Source organism: Bidens hawaiensis, unplaced genomic scaffold (genome assembly GCF_021521415.1).
Source record: "Bidens hawaiensis isolate Kalapana, Puna unplaced genomic scaffold, B.hawaiensis_p1.1 tig00025414_1, whole genome shotgun sequence".
NCBI classification, from domain to species: domain Eukaryota; kingdom Viridiplantae; phylum Streptophyta; class Magnoliopsida; order Asterales; family Asteraceae; genus Bidens; species Bidens hawaiensis.
The window spans coordinates 54,040-65,033 of NW_027494065.1; the positions used below are offsets into that span (position 1 = coordinate 54,040).

General features: G+C 41.9%; 1 protein-coding gene across 1 annotated transcript; it reads right to left on the reverse strand.

Moving 5' to 3' along the window:
* Positions 1 to 217: 217 nt before the first annotated feature.
* On the reverse strand, positions 218 to 3,054 carry LOC143571593 (xyloglucan endotransglucosylase/hydrolase protein 31-like). Its single transcript, XM_077056975.1, has 4 exons — positions 2,764 to 3,054; positions 2,411 to 2,511; positions 2,082 to 2,299; positions 218 to 658 (listed from the first exon to the last, which is right to left on the reverse strand). Exons 1-4 carry the CDS (start codon positions 2,960 to 2,962, stop codon positions 292 to 294), a joined length of 885 nt encoding a protein of 294 aa, XP_076913090.1. The 5' UTR covers positions 2,963 to 3,054; the 3' UTR covers positions 218 to 291.
* Positions 3,055 to 10,994: the final 7,940 nt, after the last annotated feature.

Consider the following 10,994-nt stretch of genomic DNA (forward strand, 5'->3'; position numbering starts at 1 on the left):
CTTGTATAATGTCTCTGTAGGAAAAAGAAGGAAGTGTTATTTTCCGTTCAATAGTGTTGTCATGACCATTTTAATAATTTATATGTATTATTTAATGTTGAAAGTGACAACAATCATATTATAAATTAAGAGAAAGCACTCTTAATAATTCATTTAGTTACTTACATTTTTTTATATAGTTTTTCTACATAATGACAAAAACAACACACCAAAGAAACAAAAACACAAGCACGTACAATTATAATTATTTCGGATCCATATAATATCAAACCCACCCTTTAGAACAAAATCCTATATTTTACACTCAGGTGTTTGGTTGTGGTCTCTTTTTGGGTCACTACAATAATCATACACTTTGTAGTTCCTTTGAACCCATTGCATTGCCGCCACTTGTTGGCGGCTCAGCCCTCCAGCAGTGGATGGAGAACCAAATGGAGGGCGGCATGATTGTCCAGAACCCGCTGCACAACCTTTGAGCTTGAAGTTGCTATACCTACCAACAAAAGGTTGATACCCATAATTCGCTTTGTATCTACCGTTTTCAGTGGCCCATGAAGATGCATCCCATATCGACCCGTACACGTACATTGGTCTTAAAGGAAACGTGTCATCAGTCTTCCTCGGGTACCTTCTTATCGGGACATCGTCCACAAAAAATCTACATGTCATATCCAAATATTGCAATATTTAAGTTATGTTTTTCACATTGATTCTTGGTTACAACAATTTCCAAAAAAGTCGTAATCGATGAACAATCTAGAATCTTATGAGTGTAATTAGTGTATGATAATGGAGTGTGACAAATATATATATATATATATATATATATATATATATATATATATCAAATAAAAATGCTTCAACAAATTTATGCAATACCTAACCCCATAATTTATTATCAAAATATACTTTTCAAAACGATTTTTTCTAGATTTTCAATATATAAAAAAAAGAGTGCCTCTTTTACACCGACATGCAATTATATGCAGGATATATCAAATTACGTAGTGAAAGATATCAAGGTTCAGGATGCATATATATGCTTGTTACTAGGTTTATATATATATATATATATATATATATATATATATATATATATATATATATATATATATTATAAAGTAATTAACCATCTTTTCTATAATAGGCCATCCAATATTTCTAGCTACATTGTTATGTAAAGAAGATAATTATCAACTTACTTTGGTTATGTAAGAAAATGAAATCATAGCTGTCTATATAAGAGGGGGAGGGGCACTCATGGGTATTACCCATGCATTGGTCAATCATATACCGCCATCTCATTTCTACCCTTAATTACCCACAACTCACAAACTTACAAGCAACACTTACCCACAAGTACACTAAAACTTTATTAATTCATTTTAATTATTCAATGGTCAATAATGAAACAATTTTGTGTGGCAAAGGTTTGCCATGGAATGAATCATACACCTTACCCACATGGGATGAGATGGTTTTGCCATGTGGTTTGGAAGCCATACAACCTACCCATATGGGTGCCCCTTCCTCTCTAATACCACTACTACTCGCAAAGGTTGTTTGCGCCTGCCAAAACCATCGCAAGGGACAGTTGCGATGCTTTTGGCCTTGACAAATAGACCTGTCACTAATCCGCAACAGTGATGTGACAATAATAAATTGATGACATTGTTTTGCAAAGGAAATTGACGCCGTATGTTTTGCAACAAAATTAGTGACCAAAAATTTATTTTTTAAGTACTTTTGAAACCCTAGTTGTGACGAAATTTTTGATCGTCATGTCCTGTATCAATAATTTTTGGCAGCATTTTAATTTTAGTTTATTAGCCCGTTATATAAGAAAATTAAGAGCTAAACATCTACGGGAATACTTTTCAACAAAATATTCTTTCAAAACTTGCAAAAATGTGTTTTTTTCTTAAATGATTTCAATATATAAGAAAAGCATCCCTTTCGTTATCAAAAGTGTTTATTTTTTTTATGAGTCACACGTGACATGACCCACAAAATAAAATTTTATAGAACGTAAATTTGAAAAAAAAATAACACTTAAGAAGAGGATTTAGAAGAAAACCAACATTATCTCTTTGGGTGTCCATAACATAGCATAATCATGAAAATCCTCGGTAGGATCGAACCAAAGATGAAACTTTTGTTCTCGTCCTATGATGTTCCCATCTCCACTTCCTCTAATGTACACATTTGTTTGTAACGTGTACGGTTTGTCCGGTGTTGTCCCTAGAAACTCAATATCCACTTCATCATGGTTTCCAGGATGATCCTCGTTATTTGAAAGCTATGCAAATGTATAATAATTAGTTAATCAAAAAGCACAATATATGTAAAGAAAAGTATGAAAACTTGCAATTATTTGGGGTGCAAGTAATCATTTAACTTTTATACGTACGTAAAATGATGTGATGACCCCAGCAGTGTAACCGGGGTGAAGCTTAACCGCGGTCCCAAAGAAACCTGATTCGTACGATTCTTTTGACTTAAAGCCACTTCCTGTCGAATAAAATTTACAAATATTATATAAATCACACGAATTACAACGCGCATGACATGTGCGCTATTATAAATTTTCGTGCTAATTGGGATAACTTGTTACTGCTAATATCTTGCTAACCAATTATATCAAGTAAAACAGAGTTTGCGTATATAGACAGAAAATTTATAGAAAGCTGAATTAATTATAAGAACATGATATAACATCAATAAAAGATGATACAATATATACGAATAGTGGTGTGTACTAACCAGAAGACTTATCAAGCCAAATGGTGACCGAGCCCTGGTCGAACCGTTGGTTCTGTGGGCCCCACAAGGTTTGATAAGCTTGATCGAAGGTGACGGTATCAACCGTAGAGCTAGGGTTGTAGCCAGGCGAGGGTGGGTTGCCTTGAGCATTGGTTGAAGTAGTGACCATGAAGAGAAGAATAGGGAGAAAGAGAGCCATGGCACAGATGAGTTGTTATGGTGTGCTTAAATGGAAGTACAATAGATATAGGGAGAAATATAAACCACACATTTGGTGAGACAAGGTATAAATAAGGAGATTATATAGGGACCCCATGCATGCAATTTTGCAATTAGGTAGAGTTGCTATATAAAATTAATATAAAAAATAAGTTATAGGTTATTTATTTAGATAATAAATATGGAAAAAAACAAAAGACTGTTTTGTAGTATTTTTGATACGTGGGGAAAAGATATTGATCGGCTTTGTTTTTGTGGTTTTGCTTTTTGGTTGATTAGCTCATTGTTGGTACACTTCTTTGAAATGATTGATCATCTAATAATACAATGACACACTTCAGTACTTCACTAAAATGATTGATCTACGAGTAAATGAAAAATAAAATTAAATAATTTAGCCCATACAATTACATAATTCATATATACAAATTTATTATATATTATTTCAATTGATATTATGTTAATATATATGTAATTTACCAAGAGATTGATATAACAAATGATGAACTATCTCAAAATTTGGAAATTAATGAATAATGAGAAAAGAATTTCTTATCTTAGGCTAACTGTCTTAATGAACTTAATACATCTTCTTAATGATATCGTTAGTGTGTTATGCATTGTGTGAATATACTCTTTTCTCAAACAACTAAAGCGTTAACACGCGATATAAAGAATAAAGATACAATTATTTATATGTTCATATCATATATTATTAATAAATTATGTGAGAGATATCGTCTAAAACAATAAAGCAAATCAATCAAGAAGAAATGTGCAAAAGTGAAAAGTTAAAGAACATGCTGATCAAAGACGCTAAAACAGCCCGACTGTTGATTGATCGTGCCATGTATGTATGGCCAAATTAAAACCTTCGATTTTCAAAACAAATTATAACGAATATAATAAGAAGGACAAACTATAAAACACAACGTTAATGTCGATGAATGTTATATTAACAATGACAAGTCATATACAAGTATTAGTTATTACGTACGTTACTGAACAAGTTTTATAAAGCTAAATATTTAAAAATATAAGTCAATTAATTATAAATTTCAAAAACTAATAAAAGTTTTATAGCATATATTATATAGGGTGAGTTATAATAAAAAGAAATAGTTTTCTAGGAAGAGTAAGAATAAATCTAAGCCATTGGATCTATGATCTAGTGGTTGAGATTTGTAGTTTTTAAAATACCAAATAGTTTTCTAGGATCAAGGATTTAGGCTAATGAAGAAACACTAAGTGACCCTGTACAGATTATAGATAATCTGGGGGTTAAGTAATGTTTCCCACGGATGAGGTCTAGCTGAGAAGGTTGTTCTTCAGGAGACCTGCAAAACAAACACCGTAAGCTCGTCACTGAGAAGGGGGGGTTCCTCCTTGTGACCACCCTCCGGCGTGAGAATCAGACTAGGTTGCTCTGAATATAAGTGTATATTAAGAGATTGCTAGATAACTGGATAGCAGATGATCTTACCATTCCAAGATATTGGAGTATTTATAGCCGAAGGTAGGTTTCCTAGAAGGTACAGCCGGCTGAATAGTATTCCTGTTCAACCAACAGTGGACTATGCACAGGCCATACTGGTTGGTGGGTAGGTTACGGCCAACAGTAACAAAGTCGGCTGCACTATTCCACCAACTGTAGATTATGCACGTCCTACTTACTGTGGATTGTACGCAGGCCATGCTGGTTGGTGAATAGGTTACGGCCAACAGTAACACTATTCCACCAACTGTAGGCCGCGCATGCTCCTCAGTAAGGGTTGGTGATTAGGCAGCGGCTAATAGTGACAAACAGTACTAGAGGGTGCTCCTCCTCGCCCTGTTGTCGATGAGCTGTCACCCTGTGATTGGCTCATGGGCTGTTCTGGTCAGATCGTCTGTCCTATCCATACCTTGGTAGGTATGGTACAAAAGATCTTTCAGAATCAGACTGGCTCATTTAGGCGGGATTGTTCCCGCCTTGCTCATTCCTTCATGTGACTACTGAAGTAGCTAGTGTCTTGTGCGTGTAGCCCTGCTGTCTGCGGGTAGCCTTTCCTGATGGCTTGTATCCGCAACTGCGGGAACAGGCGGGGTACTTCACCATTGGGAGGCTTTCCCTGCGTGTTCAGCTTGTGTACTGCGCGTAAGATCCTATGAGCATGGTGGGTCCTGCGGGAGCAGATGGCCTTTGCGCAGACGTCCCTGTTCAAGGTGAGTCTTGCGGGACCAACTGGTCTCTGCTGGGACCTACCTCTTCAAGTCCCCCCAGTCCAATGTTCTTCTCATGAATGTTTAATAAAGTGAGGTGAACTTTTGGACTTTGAGCAAGGGGTTTTGAAAAGGGTTTCTAGTTTTAAGGTTCTCCGTGGGGATTCTTCCCGCGGGTTTCCTAATGTCACTTGCAAAAATTCCCGATTTTTTTGCTTGATCTTTGGGTATGATGCGGGTAGGTATGTAACCTTCTCGCAAGTCAGGAGCGTTGAGTCTCACTTGTGTGGATTCTCCTTGAGGTTTTAGTGGTTTTGAACATAGTGATCAATTATGTTTAAACCACCAATTCCATCCTGGAGCCTCAAACAATGTAGTTCTCGACGTTCCCGCTATGCGGGGATGTTATTTCCGTTTCCACAAGCATTGCCCAGAAGATCCTTCCTGGTTTCAATTCCCTGCCGAGCGCTAGGTATGTGAAGGGTTTTGCCTTAACACTGTACCCGCGCTCGTCTTACGGTTACTTTACTTTCAAGGTACTCCTGGCGTCAATTCCCTGCGGGTGCTAGGTACGTGAAGGGTTTTGCCTTAACACTGTATCCACACCCGTCTTATAGTTACTTTGTTGCCGGGGTATTCTTGGCTTCAATTCCCTGCGGGTGCTAGGTATGTGGAAGGTTTTGCCTTAACACTGTACCCGCATCCGTCTTATGGTTACTTGGTTGCCAAGGTAAGGGGTATTTTCCCGCTTACTTTTGAATCTTTTTGAATTTTGAATTTTGAAATTCGAAAGGTTGGTGAGGATAAGAACAATCCAAACATCTGAAACGTCGTGTGACGGTTTCTTCTGACTGTGTCAGGACGTGCAGGAAGTTATGGTGACGTGACAGAACATGGTCATTCCAGTCGCTTTTTCAGGCGCGTGGGCATGATTTTTCCGGCGCGTGGCCGCGAAATTACTGGCACACGTCCTTTCAACAGCTGTTGCCAGCTTGCTTTTTGCCACGTGTCATAGTTTCATTGCACCTTTGATTTCTCTCTCCTCCGCATTAAATTCACCGCATTAATTGCGATTACTATATAAAGGGGGAGAGGGTTATTTGCAATTCACACTTTTCACTCTTCTTCTTCTTCTTAGTGATTTCCGGCAAATACTCCCCTTTTTCAGGCAAGCATTTTCCCGAAATCACTCTTCTTTCTGCAAAAATGTCTTCTCGTGATGCTGAAGCTATAGCTGACGACAGGGGTACTGCTGGTGAGTGCCAGTGTGCTCTGCCCGGCGATCAGTACCGGTATGTTGTCAGGAAGTTCATGCTCGATCATCTCGAGCCTGAGTTTCCTGAATCCCACCAGACCGTGTACGATGCCCCCAGTGGCAAGATCGGGGTTTATGCTGCATTTTTTGTCTATGGGAATCTTAGATTCCCATTGACAAAATTTGTTTACCGTGTCCTTGAGAGGCACGGTGTCCATTTGACCGAGCTGCACCCCATGGCGATCGCCAAGATTCGCCATTTTGAGTGGGTGTGCCGGATTTTGGGCATCGAGCCCCATGTGGACCGCCTGATGACCTTCTATACCTGGAGGTGCATCCAAGGGTGGTACACCCTGACGACCCGTATTAAGGGTCTGAAGATTTGCGACACCGAGCGCAGTCTTCGCGCGTGGAAGCAGGAATTCTTCTACATTTCTGCCCGCGCCATCCCCCTTACCATGAAGTTTAAAAATGGCCAAGCGATACCGAGCCTTCACGCCCCCAACTACCAGGAGGCGGAATGGTTTTCGAAGATATCCCGGATCCAATCTCCGGTTTACCGGTTTGCGGAGTCCGGGATGGTCATGTTAGGGATGAGCCGGGTGTGGAAAGATGCGTCTCTGGTTCCCATCCTCCTCGAATACGGTTTGAACTCTATTCCCTATGGTATGTCTTGTTTTTCTTTTGCAGTGTCGGATTCCAATGAAGTGTATGTTCCGCGATGGAACATACGCCGAGGAACAACCCTTCGTACCCCTGTGGAGTGCGTGGACTGGGCTCGCCACGCTGCTCCTCATGGTGCGTTGGGGGAAGCCATGGCTAGCTACCAGGAGGGTAGGCTAACCAATGAGCTTCGGGTTCTCCAAGCCCGGATGCAGCCGCGCGTCGAGCTGCTTTGTCGTGAAAACGACAAGTTGAAAGCAGCTCGCGCCAAGGACGTATCTGAGGCGCGTGCTCTCCGGGAGGAGAACCAACAGCTGGCGGCAGCTGCCGCCGACAAGGAGAAGGCCTTCAAGGCCCTCGAGGTTGAAGTTCAGGCGCGACTCGAGGCCCGCTCCAAGGCTGCCCAAGCTGTGAATGAACAGCTTCGGCTGGCCAGGGAGACTGCGCGAAACGCAACCGAGAGGGCTGCCAAGGCTGAAGCCATTGCTGAGCCTTTGCGTGTGGAGAATGAGGAGCTCAAGGCCAAATTAGAGGCTCTCCAACGCGCTCATGATGCCTTGGCAATGGAGGATGCCAAGAAACTCCAGGAAATCTTGGACCAAAGAGGGGTGCTTGACCACACCGAGCGGAAGCTTAAGGGCGTCGAAGAGGCTGCCGCAAAGGAAGTTTTACTTGCCAACCTTAACAAGAGCGAAGCCGAACGCGCCCATAACGAAGCTCAAGCTGCCCTCCAATGGCTTCTTCGAGAAGCGTTGCCTCAGGTATATTTAGCTTTATCTTCTCGCTTTTCTTTTGTAAGAAAAGGTTTTAATACTTGTATTTTTTCTTTGTAGGTTGTGCGTCGGGTCTTTTCAGAGACCTCTTACGATGATGCTATGACCGCAGCCCTCAACGCTTCTCATGAGGATGGGGAAAAGGCCGGCTTCCTGCTGGGTCTAGGGTTTGTTGAGAAAGGCGTCCCGCCTTCCAACTTCCCTTTGTTCGATGTGGATACCGAAGCCATTTATGACCAAGCATTGAACCAATACGCCGCCTTCCCGCATCCAGTGGTGGAAAAGGTGGACGAAGTAGCTGCTGCTGATGATGGGTTAGCTGTCCTTAAAGCGTTCCTCGAACCACCCCGTTCTTCTGACGGAGCGGGTCCAAGTGGAAGCGGCCCTGAAGCTTGATCCTGAAGATCCCTTTCCATTGCTAAGAGACTTGTATAGATTTATTCTTTCAGGCGGGTAGTAACCCGGCCATTCTTGTAATATATCATTGGAATATAAATCTTTTTGCGGATAAGATTGTTATTTCCTTCTTTGGATTCCTTGCTTTATAAGCTCATGACTTAGTTTAAGTTAGCAATTTTCCAAGTTTTTTAGAATAAGTTAACCTGTTGAACGTGGTTGATGATGGGTTAAAGTTTCGCTTCCTCCTTCGTGATTGTGCGGGTAAACCGTCACTTGCACTTGGTAGGATGGCTAAATTTTAACCGTCATCTGACCTGCGTGTAGGTTTTCCTCATTTTTCCTCGAAATTTCTAAGTATTTAGGATAAGTTAACCTTTGAACGTGGTTGATAGTGGGTTAAAGTTTCGCTTCCTCCTTCGTGATTGTGCGGGTAAACCGTCACTTGCACTTGGTAGGATGGCTAAATTTTAACCATACCTGACCTGCGTGTAGGTTTTCCTTATCCTTATTTCTAAGTATTTTTTTTTTTTTTTTTTTTTTTTTTTTTTTTTAGGATAACCTTTGAACGTGGTAGATGATAGTTTGAAGTTTTGCTTCCTTATTTGTGATTGTGCGGATAAGACCGTCACTTGCACTTACAAAGATGGCTAAACTTTACTTACATCATACCTGCGTGTAGGTTTCCCTTATTTTTAACGTTGTGTTTATGCGGGTTTTGCCGCCTTCCACACGCAATGACTTACTTCTCCTCATTTATGCGGTAAATACCGGCACCAGTGGGGAGTTCATAAGGATAAAGGTAAACACATTATGAAAGGAGAATCATTTCCATTAGAAGTGGCTCTTGGCCTTTTCTTTACAAGTTTTGGAATTGATCTACATATAACATTTGCGTAATTGAGCTCCATTCCATGTTCTTGGGATGGGAGTGCCATCGAGCCTTTCGAGCCGGTATGCGCCCTTTCCCAGAACCTGTTTGATGGCCCTTCCCAGATCGGGGCCAACTTTCCTGGGCGTTCTTGGTTCGAAGCCTCGTTGTTACGCAGTATGTAGTCTCCTTCCTTGAAGTTGCAGAGTTTTACCCGCGTGTTGTAGTACTTTTGCATTTGTCGTTTGTAGTTCTCTTCACGCACTGCGGCTAAGTCTCTGCGTTCCTCGGTTAGCATAAGATCCAACCGTCTTTCCGCATCATTGTCTTCTGGCTGACTCAAGACCCTTGGTGAGGGTAGACCAATTTCGACCGGGACCATGGCTTCAGTGCCATAAGTGAGGCTGAACGGGGTTTCTCCCGTACTGGCCTTCTTCAACGTTCTGTTTGCCCAAAGGACGTGCGGAAGCTCGTCCACCCAGCCGGATCTGTGTTTCAAGAGTCTTTTCTTAATGCCTTCGACGATGCTTTTATTTGCTCTTTCCACCTCACCATTTCCTTGCGGGTGTGCCACTGAGGTAAAGGTGTGGGTGATTTGAAGTTCTTTTAGCCACTGTTGTAGCTTTTTGTCAGCAAAGTTGGTGCCGTTATCGCTCACCAAATTCTGTGGAAGTCCAAAACGACAAATTATAAATTCCCAAATAAATTTTTTGATATGCTTTGCGGTTGTTTGGGCTAAAGGTTTTGCTTCTATCCACTTGGTGAAGTAGTCGATGGCTACCACTAGGAACTGAACATTTCCTGCTGCTGTAGGAAATGGGCCTGTCACATCGATGGCCCACTTCTGAAATGGCCACGAAGAAGTGACTGGAACCAGTTCGTTTTTCGGGCGATGCGTGTTAGGTGCGTAAAGCTGGCAAGATCTGCATTTTCTGATGTATGCCAGTGCATCCGTATGCATCCCTGGCCAAAAGTATCCCGCGTTGTTTAGCTTGGCTACAACAGCGCGGGGACCTGCGTGTACCCCACAGATGCCTTCGTGTACTTCCCTTAGGAGGTAGTTGGCATCTTGGTTGTCCACGCATCTCAAGAGTGGGCCAAGAAAGTTACGTCTGTAAAGGATGTCATTGACGAGTTGATAATTCAGTGCTTTACAGCGTAGTTTTCTTGCCTGTGTTTTTGACTCTGGTAGTATTCCTGCTGCAAGGTAATTTATTATTGGTGTCATCCACGTTTCTGTACTGGTTTGGATGACACAAATTTCCTTGTGCGGGACTGATGGCGCTTCGAGGAGTTCAATGCGGATGTCCTTTCCCAGGTGGGTGAAGGCTAGTGATGCAAGCTTGCTTAACGCATCCGCAGATTTGTTTTCGCTGCGCTTGACATGTATGACTTTACAATCACTAAAATCACGCATAAGGGTTTTTGCCTGGGCGAGGTACAGGGCCATGGTGTCGTTCACAGCCGTGTATGTTCCATTTATTTGGTTGGCCACCAGCATGGAATCCACATGGGCTTCCAAGTTTTTCACTCCCATCTTACGCGCAATTCTCAAACCGGCCAAGAATGCTTCATATTCGGCTTCGTTATTCGTACTTGGAAAGTCCAGCCGAATAGCGTAAGTATATTCTTGGCCCGCTGGGTTGGTTAATTTTAACCCTGCGCCTGAACCCTCGTTACTGGCTGCTCCATCAGTATAGAGTCGCCAGACATCATTGACGTCCTGTGCTGGGGAGGGTTGAGCCTCCTCCTGGCACTCTTTCACCCGCGAAGCGGGGACTTCTGCAATAAAATCGGCCAGGACCTGGCCTTTTATGGCTGGTCTTGGCTTGTACTTAATTGCATATTCTCC